Source organism: Toxotes jaculatrix, chromosome 14 (genome assembly GCF_017976425.1).
Source record: "Toxotes jaculatrix isolate fToxJac2 chromosome 14, fToxJac2.pri, whole genome shotgun sequence".
Taxonomy (NCBI): Eukaryota; Metazoa; Chordata; class Actinopteri; family Toxotidae; genus Toxotes; species Toxotes jaculatrix.
In genome coordinates, this window is record NC_054407.1 from 22959609 (window position 1) to 22974025 (window position 14417).

Here is a 14417-nt window from a genome sequence, read left to right on the forward strand (position 1 = left end):
TTAGTAATGATCTCTGTCCTGAAGCTTGAAAACGTGCCGGTCTGGCTGCTTCTCACTGGCTGCCACACATAATGAGCATGAGAAATGGATGTTATGTAAAACAAATTTGCCACTGTCAACAGAGATCTCCAGACAGATCTTAATGACTCACACGCAAACTGACAGGATAAATCAAAACATGGAGTTTACTGTACAAATAAAAAGGAAGGATACTGAATTTGAAGTGTGTCCATTCTGTTAGGCTGTTCTGACTGACAGGAACAGAGTCTGAAAACATAATTTCAGGGAGAGGTTTTTAATTTACCTGCATTAGACATTTGTAAATAATATTTAGGTCATAGTTGAAAAAGTGACAGCTTTTCAGTTCACAACTTCTCAGTAATAGTATTAATAGTCTGCTTTCTGTCTGTATAGTTGACTTGCTATGGATACCTCGGTATCGTCTCAGCTCGACAGCAGTTTAAAGGACTCAGTGACAGATGGAGAGGAGAACCACAGTGAGGCCAGTCCACCTCCTGCAGCCCCTCCTCAGGTACACACACACAGCTGGTTATGAAGTATTCAGTTGTTCAGCTTGAAATCTTTACTCCACACATAACGTTCTTTTTATCTGGTGCTTCTGAGCCATTTTATCTCTGTGGATTTTGGTGTGATTGTCTTGATTTGTACTGGCAGGTATCTGTGGCAGCAGAGTCCCCTGGTGTGACCATTGTCCAGCTGTCTGATGGTCAGACAGTGCAGGTCCAAGGCGTCATCCAGGCCCCTCAGACCTCTGTCATACAGTCACCACAAGTTCAGACTGTCCAGGTGAGGACACACACTTGCAAGTCCAAAGTCCAAATCAGGTCTCAGGTTTCAAGTCAAGTGTCAAGTCACTGAAGTCAAGTCCACGTCCGAGGTCCACAGTCTGTTAGAGCAAGCTGTTAGAACTCCAACTTAAATCTGTCAGAGTAATTTCCAGTGAAGTCTCAAGTAACTGAAAACAAAGTCTAGTAGCAGGATAAAAGTCTCAAGAAATGAAATGTCAAGTCCAAGTCTCAAGTTTACACCTTACACCATCACCTTTCAACTAAAACCAAACTGTTGTGAAAAATCTGGAACAGTAAAAACCGTCCACATTATATTTTTAGAATCATTTACCGATTGTGATGTCAGAGTTAGTGTGTTAGTGAATGAGGATTTAGCTGCTGTGTGTAGGAGGTACGCTGCACTGCTTGTGGTCTAATGCAGTGCATGTGTTAATAGGATTGATGTCAGCAGCAGGAGCTGAGGTTTAAGCTCATCAGCCTAACCTTCACATTCAGGAGATGTTGTTGTCTCTGTGCAGGATCGCCGCTCCACAAACTGTAGACACAGTAGACAACACTGGCTCGTGTCGTGAAGCTGTGTGACGCCGACCAACAGTCAAACTGTGATTTCTTCGCTGAGTAATAGGGTCAGGATGCACAGATGTGTCAGTATTTTCAGCACTTGAACAAAACCGTTTGTGGATGGGGGGATGGAAAAATACTCAAAGTTTATCACTTAGTTTGTGACTTTCACAAGATTTTCTCACAGGTGCAGCTTGATTCGCAAAGCAGAGGTTACTTTGTCATTTCATGAACGGTGTCGTTTCGAGGAAATCTGTCACGAAAGAGATCAAGTCTGTGCAGAGAAACAGAGCAGATGTACACCACAAAGCGGTTTTGTAAACTGATTTCAAAGTACTCGTGTACTTTGAAATCAGTAAGTTTCATCAATAACAAGTTCTTCTTCATTGTGATATTGACAGAACCTTTACAGTAATAACTACATTTCACAGAAATAAATATTCTGTGTCACTGATTCTTATTGCACAGTTCTTATTGAGCCTGTTCATTGAACTGGAGACGGATCAAACAGTGTATAGACTCAAGACTAAAAACTGTGAGCACAGCAGCAGCAGTCTGATAAATACAGTCATTGTGCTATTTGAGTAAACCTGGACTTTCAAACCATAAGCCTGGCGAGCAAAGGCCCAACCTCCACTCCTATAATGAATGTGGACATGTCCCTGTTTAACCTGGCATAAATCAGACTTTTTTTTTTTTTCTTGTTCTTTTTTTTTTTTTGTCTGGCACTAGTTGGTAACACACACAACTATTGCACACAAGTGTGAGTCACAACACCTCAGTGATTGATGACACACAAGCAGTTAAATTCATGTTTGTTATTTTTTTTTCCAACACTATGATTTGACCTGTTTATTCATGCTACGAGGAAATAATGCTCGGTGAAAGTCGTGTGTCAACTCTTACATTCACAAATAATTACAGTATATTGAACTCTGTAAAGACTCTGTTGAGACACTTGATGCGGTGAAAAGACTAAGGCTTAAAATAAAATGCTGCTCAAATTCCTTCTTTGACGTCACCCTTCTCTTTCACAAATTGTTAAGTCGTTGTGTGTGGAAAGTAACGCCACTTCAGTAACACCAAAGATGTTGCCAAAATGTGAAAAAGCAACTTTGTGGATTACTCACCACTTTTAAATACTGCCTGTTTTCTGCAGATTGCTACCGTAGCAGAGCTGGAGGACGATGAGTCAGTCGCAGACGCTCAGAAGAGACGAGAGATTCTCTCCAGGCGTCCATCTTACCGGTGAGAAGACATCAGCAGAGCATGATGAGCATGCTGTGCAAAGTGTGGCCTGGTGGTTTGTGACTTTTTGTATGGAATCATTTTTTATAATAATTCTCTGCTCTCACAGAAAAATCCTCAATGAGCTTTCATCTGATTCGCCGGCAGTTCCTAAAATCGATGAAGAAAAGACAGAGGAGGAGGTGCCGGTCTCGAGTGTGGCCTCAGCATCGGTGCCAACCTCCATCTACCAGACCAGCTCAGGACAATACAGTCAGTACACACACAGACAGGGATATTAGCTCAGTTCACCTACTGAATGGAGTTTGTAGCTTGTCTACCTTTCTTATTCATCACTCTCAAAAAAATCAGGTCATTGCATCTGTGCGCTTCCTGTCAGTAGATCATTTGCTGCGAAGAGTTGGAAAGTGACAAGACAGAAGACATTTCTGTCTCCCATAAATGTACGGGAACTAAACTGAAAATTTTCAAAAGTCAGTAGTGTTCAATACAGCAGCGCACGAGACCTCTGGACAACTTGACTCACTGTAGTTATATGTTGCGGCCAACGGGTCTAAAGGGTTCCCTAATGAAAGTGTGCCAAGCAGGCATGGATTGGATGTTCTTTGCTGTAATGCTCCCTGGGAGTCATCGTTGACGTCTCTCATACCTCTGAATGCAAGTGGCCCTTGAAATTTTTGTCCAGTCACCAGATTTTTTTTTTCCTTGAGGATTTCATGTCCTACAAAGCCACAGAATGACTCAAAATGAGAGATCACTGAGAAAAAAAAACCCGAACTTTTCTGGAACCCTGAGTGCCTGAAATAATTCTTCTCACTTTTCTACTTGTTTGATTGCAGCCTAGTTATAACTGAAATTTTATACCACACAGTTGCGATCACTCAAGGGAGAGCCATCCAACTGACCAGCCCTGGAGTCGACCCCCTTCAGGGTGCTCAGACACTGACAGTGGCTGGCTCTCCCACCCCACAGCCCGGAGCCACCATCCTGCAGTGTGCATCTCAGCCTGGGGACTCCCCACATCAGTTCTACATCCAGGGAGGACAAGTTGTCATCCAAGGTAAGGTTCGGCTGACTTCGGTGAATTTTATTGTGTACATGTCTTGAAAATGTGGAATGAAGATTTAGAAATTACAGAACAATGTGTAGAAAATTAGTGAAAGTGCTGTTGTATAGAAATAGACAATTTCCTCAAGTACCCCACAAATCTTTGACATCTGGCAGCACCAGAAATAACATAAATAACAATCTGTGTAAATCATATTTAACATGATAATCCCCAGCTGAAATCATGAGGGTCAGGCCTTGTTAAATTACGGGATTTTGGAAATGAAAATGTGCAGGATACACCCACAACCCTGGATATTAAGAGCCTCGGTCCACAGTTTGTCCTGGAGGACAGGAGTTTTGGTGTTGCTGTGTTTGAAATGATAGCAGTTTTTGTAAGAGGCTAATCCCCAAAACCTGCAGCTGTTTGCATATGTACATTCACCAAAAGTACCTATATGATTTGAATGCCATTCCCCATTCAGAACCCTATGACGTTTATGTCTTACCTCTGACACAGAGTTGTCAGAAGTGAGTGTGGATTCATTTAGACAAGAGAATGAAGGCTTTAGAAAACTTTAGAAAGCCTTCATTCTCTCTCTGTAGAAACTAGGTGTCATCTGTGCGTGAGAGCTGCTCCAGCTCACTGTCCTCTGATCAGCAGTCTCCTTTTCCAGCTTCTGTTGAAGTTCTCCAGCTCAGCTCACTTCAGCTTTCTGCTGGCATCTGATCTGCGGCTTCACGTCATAACTTTGCTTCCCAGTCGTACAAACTAGCTTAATAAAGATCCTCACAGTGTTCTCCACTTCTTGGTAAGGTTGACAAGCTTATGTTTAGTAAAGCAGCAAAGCATTTCTAGGTCCAGATGAATTCCTCGCTCTGCCATTGGTCAGGGAATGTCAGATCGCTTCACTCAGAGTTTCTTTTCTCAGTTGTGTTTGGTGATCAGCGAATCGGCCTGTCTGTGCTTGCACTTGATGTCAGGATGTGTACGCCCATCGTTTAAGTTGCAGATCTTGATAATGGGTGGGAACAAGGAAATGTCAGAGCAGAATGGAAGTTGTTTTACCTGAGAGACCAGGAGGACTAGGCAGTAAAGCTTCATTAAAGTGAGAGCGATTTAAAGAAACAGCATGTATCCAGCATCTGTTTGAATTATGAGCACAATACTCCTCCCACACCTGAAGATTATTAGCCTTCCTGTCGTGTTCGGGTCAAATCTGACCGATTTACAACTTAATTTACAACTTAAAACACTCATAAATATTGTGTTTTACATCAGATTGCCTCAAGGCCTTATGATATCCTCCACACTATGCACTGGAACATATAATACACACCACCCCAACTCACTCACTCACTCACTCACACACACATTTCAGACTGAACAATGTCTTTTGCAGGTACACATCTCTTTCCCACGCTCTCGTGCCTATCCCCCACGTGAACCACACCTTCCAGACTAATCAATGTATCATCGTCACACAGACCCCATATATATATAGCTTGATGTTTACCTTGCACTCCTTTTACTCTGAGCACAATGAGTTGGTGACTGACCAAGCAGTTCTCTGTCGAAGAGGTTTTTGGACACGATGAAGAGGGCACTGAAATTGAACCAGAGATAGAGGAGGATGTCTCAGAGGTGGAAGACAGCACAGATTTTGATCCAGACTTTGAAGAGACTGACCAGTCGACAGATGGAGAGGGAGGGGCACCTGAAGAACAGGCACCTGAGGAGACATTCCAGTCCAAGAGTGGACACTTGCTCTGGTCTCCATCCCCCCAGGACAGAGGAAGTAGACCGAGAAACACCATAAAGATGACGCCAGAGCCAACACGGTATGCGACATCTCGTGTGGATGACATCAAGTCCAGCTTCCAACTCTTTTTACCAAAGTCCATTGAGGGAATTATACTGGAGATGACAAACCTGGAGGGGAAGCGTGTGTTTGGGGACACCTGGAGAGAAATCGACCTGGTAGACCTCCAAGCCTACATAGGTCTGTTGATTTTAGCAGGAGTATATCGCTCAAACAATGAAGCTACACAAAGTCTGTGGGATGCAGAGTCTGGCAGGCCTATATTCCGGGCAACTATGTCCTTACAACAGTTTCATGTCCTTTCAAGAATTATTTGATTTCATAAGAGAGATACACATGCTACACAAAGACGCCGCTGTCAGCCCCACAGAGGACAGGAAGCCCCTGATGATCCAGGACTACAACAAGAACAAAGGAGGCGTCGACTGCCTTGATAAGGTAATGTAAAGTTTCATCCATCATGCATTTTATTTTATTTTTATTTATGTGAATCATAGCATTTTGTATATGACAGATTCAGTATTGTACCCAATCTCTTATTTATTGTTCCTTTTGTTGCAGCTTACTGGGACATACACCTGCAAGCGGATGACAGCCCACTGTTCTACAACATCCTTGATGTGTCTTCTTTCAACGCATATGTGGTGTGGACAGCCATCGACCCAACCTGGAATCAGGGGAAGAGTTTCAAGAGGAGACTTTTCCTAGCAGAGCTGGGGAAAGCTTTGGTGACTCCTCTTATTCAACGGCGCCAGCACATTCCTCGCAAGCCCCAGCCCCAGCCGCTGCCCTGGCTGCTGCCCCGGCCACTGCCCTGGCTGCTGCCCTGGCTGCTCTCCCCCAACAAGGACATGGGCAGAAAAGGAAGCGCTGTGAGCTCTGTGCCCCTAGGGACAACAAAACAAGCCTGAGATGCTGCAAATGTGATGCCTATGTTTGTAAGGCCCACTCTGACCTGAGGGTCACATGCCACTCATGTGCATGAATTCACACACACACACACACACACACACACACACACACACACACACACACAAACACACACACACACACACACACACACACACACACACACACACACACACACACACACACACACACACTCCATTTATTTTTTACATTACATGTTCATTTTGTAATACACTGGAATTTCCCTTAGAGAGTCTCTAAAGTGTTTGTCGATAGCCAGTTTTTTTTTTTTTTATTAAACACAATCAGTAGCAAGTTTAATAAAAATGGCCCAGTCATTTAAAGGACCGTTGTTTACATGCTTTGGATTTGTTATTATGAAATTGTGGTTTACTCATTTGTGGTTTGACTTTGACTCTGTAGTGGTTATTTGTATGTAACAAGCCAGTAATTTGCCTACTTATTCCAAAGAAACTGCTATCGTGGTTACCGGAAATGTAAAGTGTGTGCCGCTTCCTGTGGGCCGAAGATTTTCCCAGCAAAGACCCCTCGGGCAACTGAGTGTTTAAAACAGCAAATATGATCTTTTCACAGGCTTGGTTAAATCCAGAGTAGTCAGTACGTTGTGATACTTTAAACAATTAATGTAAAATCTCAATTATCCTTGTTCTTTCTCTCTTCCTTTCTCCGTTCTTTTAAGACATAAACACACACGCAAAATAACTCCAATCAGGGTGCTCAACAGTTTGCACGGCAGCCACTTGGGACACAATATCCTCTTGTTTGTTGAGCGTCTCTCCAGTTGCGTCACCAGTGCTAAAAATACAACCCCTCCACTACCAACCCCCCCTTTAGCTCCCCCTCCCTGCCTGCCTGCTTGCCTGCCTGCCTGCCTGCCTGCCTGCCCAGCTCACATTGTGTTTCTCTACTTCAGCGTCTGATCCGCAGGGGGGAGGGAGGGTAGGGAGGGGAGGGAGAGGAGGGTGGGAGGAACTCTAATCCAGGGTGTTTTACTGACTTCAGCGGGCAGGAGTGATGTCATTGTGATGTCAATGCCTGTAATTGTAATCGGGCTGCAAAGTTGACGAGTGACCACTCTGATGCAGAGAGAGCTGAGAGGGAAAAGGAGAAAGAGAGTTTCTAATAAAGCAGCGAAGGAGTAAGGGAAGAAGAGTGTTTTTGCGTTGAGGTGTTCTGCTGCCGTGGTGCTGGATTATTGGAAACAAGAGATGGCTGTAACTGGGGATGAGACTGAGTCAGGTAGAGTTTCTCATACGTAATTTTTTTTACACGTTATATCCAATCTGCCTCATTTCTTGCTGCCTTTAAGTGAGATATTTATTCATGCATTTAAAATAGTGTCAGCTATGTTTTCCAATAAGGATTTTAAGTGTTTATAAAGGTTACACATGCAAATAATCAGAGTGAAAAGAACATCATAATCTTGAGGTATTTTGAAATTCTTTTTTTTTCCAAATGCACCAGCAAATCTTCTATTTATTCACCTGTATGAGCAAATATTTTTCTTGCCAAGAAATATTGATGAAATTGGGATTAGTTTTACTTTACTTTTACTTCATCCGTTGTGAAATTGAGGAGTAGACATGCCACACATTGGACAGCTGTCCTTCCCATTTCAACACAGGAAAAGCTCTGTGACACATCGGGCTTATGTTGTAAAAGAGAGAAAACAGATCTAACAAGCCAACAAGCATTTGGTTAGTTTGCTCAGCTCTGTTCCTGCTGGTCTGTATCCCGCTGTTAGACACACAGGCGCATTCACACACACACACACACACACACACACACACACCCACACACAAAACCAGAGAAAGACTTGCACACACATACATACACTCACACATAGTCCGCTCTCAGAACCACTCCAGTGGTTGTCAGGCAGAAAGGCAGGCGGGGGGGTTAAGAAGTGAAGGGGTGGGTGGCAGAGGGGGAGGGGGGGGTAAGATAGTCGTCAGTTTGACGTCACTCCAGTTTCCTGGAAGAGAAGCCAGGCAGGGAAGAGAGAATGCAAAACGGGTGAGTGAGACGCACACACTGACGTCAACACAGCCCAAGTGACTGTGTTATCACAATAAGAGAGAAAAGGAGACATGTTCTGTGTGTGTGTGTGTGTGTGTGTGTGTACACCTGCTGTGTCTTGTGTGCGTCTGTGTGTGTGTATGTGTGTGTGAGAACAGCAGAGAGGGGGAGAAGACAGAAACTTCTCAGGAACAAAGTGAAAAACAGAGAGACAGCAGGCAGAGAGGTTAACAGTTGAGTCATCAGTTAGATGACTCAACTCAAACAGGACATCAAACACATCCAGAAAGCTGCTTTGTGCTGTGTTTTTTTACACTCAGTACCACCACAGTGGTTTGCACTGTGGTTAAGACAACATCACTTCACAAATAAGCAAAGTGAAATAATATCTGTGGAGACCTGTGGCAAGTATCAGAAGGAAAAAACTCATTTGTGCAAACAAAACATTAATACATTCTCTTGAGTTAATGATATGTGTGGCTGAACACTGTTGCTTAAGCAGTATGTCTGTGTAATACTGTCCAGTCAAAACAAAACTGCATTAAACCCAAGCCCTTTGTTTAGATTAGACCATGGTCTGATAGTTGTTTATTTTGTGCTTCATTTGGCTGCACAGTTACCGACGTGTGCAGCCAAAGCTGGACAGAAATGTTGAGCTGTTAAAAGATAAATGTAATAAATGTGATAACCTAACAATATTAATATGATGGAATGAATTCATGTATTTGGAGACACATCATGTGCCAAAGCATAGCTGCTAACACTCTGGAGCTCCACCCTAACTGACAGAGTAGCCACAAAAACACAGTTACAGGCACTTGACACTAATCCTAGAGCATAAATGACTAATTCATGTTTGTGAAGTAAACACCTAAAGAGAAGGAATTACTAACTTGTACATACTTAACCAGCAGTGTGAGTGTGTGTGAAATAATCTTCCAATGCATTCTGCAACATTGAATTGGGGAAACTGCACATTAAGATTTTAGAGGAATGAAATTTGTTTTTAAAGCTTATGTGCCATCAAGTCAGGTCATTTAAGAACAAATGCTTGTTCACAAAGACAGTCACGGTCAGAGGAAATTCATCTTTTTAGACAGGAAGGAGATCAGATAAATGTTGCTGCCTGAAGTTGCTGTCTAACATCCTCTGGTGAAATACATGTTTACTGTACTTTTTAAGGGGGAAATGTGAAATGTGAAGAAACCGACTGATTGAATTAAATAGTGAAAGTGGGAAAGTCATTGCTTCCCTGCGTTGATCACATCATTATAAAAGAGGAGTAAGGGCTGCAAAAACTTAACAAGGCTACAGAATTCGGAGCTCTAATGCTTTTTGTCCATCTTCCTCCATAGCTGCCACAGGAGACATCCCCGCCTACCAGCTGCGGTCGCCCAACTCGGGCCTGGCTCAAAGCATTGTGATGGCTGCGTCCCCGGGCACCATGCAGAGCCCGTCATCACAACACGCTGAAGAGATCACCCGTAAGAGGGAGGTCCGACTGATGAAAAACAGGTAGGCGCTGGTATTAGAAGCAGGAGATAGTTTTAGGTTTCTGGACATCAGCTTTGAGAAATCACACCATACTGACCCTGTATGTTCCTTAATGTGGAAGTGAGGAGGGTTGCTAGGGTATGCAACTCTGACTGTGTTTATTACACAATAATTTGAAAATGCAGTAACTGAGATATCATTGCTTGCAAGAATATTTAGAGTGCTAATGGCTTTAAATGGCTATACTCTGTAAGAGCAGAGTTTTCCAAATAGTGAATCTCAGTTTTTGGATGAAAATACAAACATGATTTAAATAATTTTCAAAGTGACAAGTTAAAAGTAGTACACACTTCCTTTTTTAGATGTGCAAATGTGTCTTTGTACCTTAAATTGTTCATGTTTTATGGGGAAAAGCAGTCAAATTAATGTTTGTCGGGGAAAATATGGACATAAAAGTGGAAGCAGCTTGCTTATAAAACCTGAAGTCGATGGCCTTAAAAACATCTGCTCTCTGTGCTTAGCTTGCATTTTGTCTGGAGCTGAAATTAAGTTTTCATCAAGAGACTCAAACATATTTTCCTCCTCTTTCCTCTCCAGGGAGGCAGCTCGCGAGTGCCGCAGGAAAAAGAAAGAGTACGTCAAATGTTTGGAAAACCGCGTGGCTGTGCTGGAAAACCAAAACAAGACCCTGATTGAAGAGCTGAAAGCACTGAAGGACATTTACTGCCACAAAGCTGAGTAGCAGCGGCTGTTTGTGGTCACGGGCTGAAGACAGTGCCGTTTACAAACTGCTACAGCAAAACAAAAAAAAAAAAAGAAAAAGACTCTGGAACAAAAACTGCTTTGACCGTCTTTGTTTCTCTGCTCACTCAGGCCTGGTTTACGCCGAATTCAGAAGTGTCCCGGGGAATTCGAATAGCTTGAGCTTGCCAGTTTCGCTCGTGTTCTTATCTTGTGCTCTTTGCATGTGAAGACTCAAGTGTCGTACACACTTTGCTTGCTGTTGCTATTGTGCATGGGCGAAGACAGCCAATGGGAGCCAGCTGAAGAAGAGGAACAGGAAGAGGAAATACAGGTGCTTCCTGAAAATGCACCGCTCAAGTACAGAGATTATGAAAAACCTTGGCGGGTGAGCCAGGTCTCGCTACCAGCAAGCTTCTCTGAGCTCAGACGAAGTACACAAAAAGCTACGCAGATCCACCACCAGCTGCAACCAGGCAACTCTAACATGTTTACCTGATAATGCCATTTGTGTGATTTATGCTTCTGTTCTTAGTCGTTTCATGCATTCCTTCATGCGAAAACACAATTAAGGAGAAACATCTTCCAGCATTTTGTCAGTGAAGTAATTTCCTGGATTCCACCAACCTGTTTTCAGTTTGTGTAGACGCTCTTGATAAGGTCAAAAAGGTTTTTCATGAAATACCAACAAAGTAAAAGCATTGAAGAGGAAAATTCTCTGTTGTTTGGCTGTTTTTGCATAAAACTTCAAAGCATATTTCAAGCCAACGTTGAGGGGCATTATCCAAATCAAAACCTCATTAGCAAAAGTCTGAAAGAGTCTTCATTTTTCATCGCTACAGTGGGTTGATTGTAGTATTTGAAATGACAGAACACAACTGCTCTTTAGTCAAAGCACAGAACGTACCAACGTGTCAGTGTGGATATTATTAGAATTTATATTCAATTACTTTTATTTGAAGAATTTCACTCCACAAGTTTATATATTCTACAAAGTAAATGTTACCTATTAACATTTTGTTTATCATGTTCAAAATGTAATTGTCAGTTACATCCTGGAAAACCTCAGTTTTGTAAAGAAACATCTTACAATCGACGACTCATAGCTGAAATAGTAACTGTTGTGCTTTACTGTCATGCAAGCATCAGTTTTGTTTTTCAAATGATGGATATCCATTGTGGAATAAAACTGTATTTGATTATGGCTAGATATTATAATGCTCTGTTTAAAGGGTGATGCCAATTTCTTTTCTCTGTGTTCTTTTTTCTTTTAATGTAAAGACATTTTATTTTAAATGATAATATATCATCTTGTGTTAATGTTTCTGGGGGTATCAACTGCTTGCTTTCTCTGTTTCAGTTTATATAGTTGTTGAGTTTGTTTCTCTGAATATATTTTATCGTTAGTAGAAAATGCGAGAAACTCACTCACTCTTTGGTGTGACAGACCATCTCCTCTGGCTGCCAAAGCTATTTAAGTAGCAGTTAGTTGTTTAACTACTGTTTAACGTAATGGCAACAGTATGAATCATCCTGTGGCAGTGTGGATATTTGCCAAACACATGACCTGACATGGTTTGTATTCACAGTTGAATGCCCCTTCTGTTAAATTCTGTATTACAGCAGATGATGAAGTTCAGGTTTTCTTTGATATCACGAGTTGACTTTCTCTGCACATAGTTTCTTGCTGTTTCAAATGGCTCCATCTTTTACCTTGGTGTACTTCCTTGTTTGACTTGTAAAACCAAAACTATTTTTGTTTATCTAATAAAATAGGAAAATGTGACAAGGATTGTGATTCATTGATCAACCCAGCGCTCATGAAACACCCTCCTCTTCACAACACAGGCCAGCTTTTCGTGTAGGTGCACTTAAAGCTGCGCAAGGCAAATCTGCTGCCTCAGTTTGGTACCACGAGGTCCTTAAATACTGTCGGCTACCTTAAATAGCTTCAACGTTTTGTATCAAAGGAAATAAAAATTAAGAAAGAGGACAAAGTTCTGTGTAAGGCCCAGTTTCTTTTTTATTTTGATAGTATAGTGTGCTCTCATACATTCTAACTTCTAACTTTGTGATTCACAGGAGGTTGATTAAAAACTTTATCAAACTTGCATCCTTACAATACAAAACAACTTTATTGTTCAGTGCAGTGGAAATGAATCTTTGACTACATATTCACAGAGAAGCAACATTAAGACACACAAAACAGACTCATAACATTATGTAACAGTATGTACAGGAACACTGTGTATAGTATAACACACATTTCACCGCTCATGTCACTTTAGTCATTCCATCGCTTTCTCTCCCTCAGTGTTTCTTGTGTCGAAGCCTTTGTGACACAAAAAGGTGAAAAACCCGATAGAATTAAGGCCACACACAAACTATACATGCAGTATACACACAACTGCCATCAAGGCCAAAGTCTACAGTGTTGTTACTCCATACCTTTAACTGTTCCTATCTCTCCTCTGCGGCCATGTGTTGTGTGTGGCAGCAACGCAACACCTCTGTCCTGAATGTCAGAAATCAGAAGTTGAGTTCTCTGGAAGAGTAGTTCAGTGTAGTTTCACAAACGAAATAATACAAGTTAAAACCCCTGATGACGTAAAAAGCAGCCATACGCCTGCATTTGTGGTCACAGAAATAAAACTGAAGTAACAAGTTGAGAGCTCGTGTACATGAAATTTTTCTCTAATGTCAAAGCATTTCAATCTGTTTTAAATGTTTTTGTTTTTTGAAGGTGCTAATGTTGATAATATCTTTTTCTAAAAGGATTAGTCTTTTTCCTCATTCATGTGTTATAGTCTGAAGCACACTGTACAAAGAAAACTCTGTTATCAGGCTGTCTCAGACACATACATGCACACATACGTGCACACATACTGTACACTGTGCATGCAGACTAGTCTTCACTGAAAACAACAACACACCCATACACACACAGGCTTTCTTTCTTTATCTTTTATAGACACACACCACACAAACACATAAAACTCACTTTCTCCTTATATATTATTCACACACACACACACACACACGTTGTAAAAGAGAAGAATGCCTCTGAGTGAAACCTTGAAACTGCTGTTTATGAAAAGAAAACCTTGCCGCTCCCCAGCACTGAAGAATCAGTCTTGTCTCTTCAGCATCCTGCTTCTCTTGAAATGCTAAAGAAATTCCAAGTTTCGACTGATGTTTAAAAATTGTTTTATATTTTATAATTTGCGCACTGTTCAACTCATATGAGTTAAATATCAATCAACTGGGACCATTTAAGTTTACTGGAATAATTGTTTTATTGGAGCAAATATGAAAATTAGTAGACTGATAAGTCAGGATCAAGTAAGTTGTTGTTTCAAACTGTACTATTTCATTTTCAAAAGTATTTATCCAAACAACTAAATCCACTGCATTTACTCTCTTTCTCTTCTGCTCATGCCAAAAACAAACCAGCACTGAAAAGTCACAGTGTGGGAGTCTGTTTAATATTTTATTTTGGTGCCTTTCAAACATCTTCATGGCCATTGGTCCAGTGTGGCTGGAGTGGAAATTTCCACCTAGAGACTAGCTGCCTACAGGCAGCGAGATGAAACCTACTACCTTGACAACGTGAACACCGCTTCACTGTGGCAGTCAAGGAGGACCTCTGCTGTTCAACACACGCTACTGCAACAGAGAGCTCAAGTTCTGCAAACAATATGTGCTGTAAAACATTTATTTTATCTATTTCATTTTATTTTGCAAA

At 41.7% G+C, this 14417-nt stretch overlaps 1 protein-coding gene across 2 annotated transcripts; it reads left to right on the forward strand.

Annotated features, from left to right (window-relative positions):
• The first annotated feature begins 419 nt into the window (after positions 1-419).
• On the forward strand, positions 420-12458 carry crema (cAMP responsive element modulator a). 2 transcript variants are annotated; one of them, XM_041054949.1, is made up of 7 exons: positions 420-532; positions 676-807; positions 2530-2618; positions 2728-2870; positions 3490-3678; positions 9793-9952; positions 10529-12458. In XM_041054949.1, exons 1-7 carry the CDS (start codon positions 425-427, stop codon positions 10671-10673), a joined length of 966 nt encoding a protein of 321 aa, XP_040910883.1. In that variant the 5' UTR covers positions 420-424; the 3' UTR covers positions 10674-12458. The 2 variants fall into 2 exon arrangements, with proteins under 2 accessions (XP_040910883.1, XP_040910882.1); XM_041054948.1 differs by lacking the exons at positions 420-532; positions 676-807; positions 2530-2618; positions 2728-2870; positions 3490-3678 and adding an exon at positions 7400-7657.
• The last annotated feature ends 1959 nt before the right edge of the window (positions 12459-14417 follow it).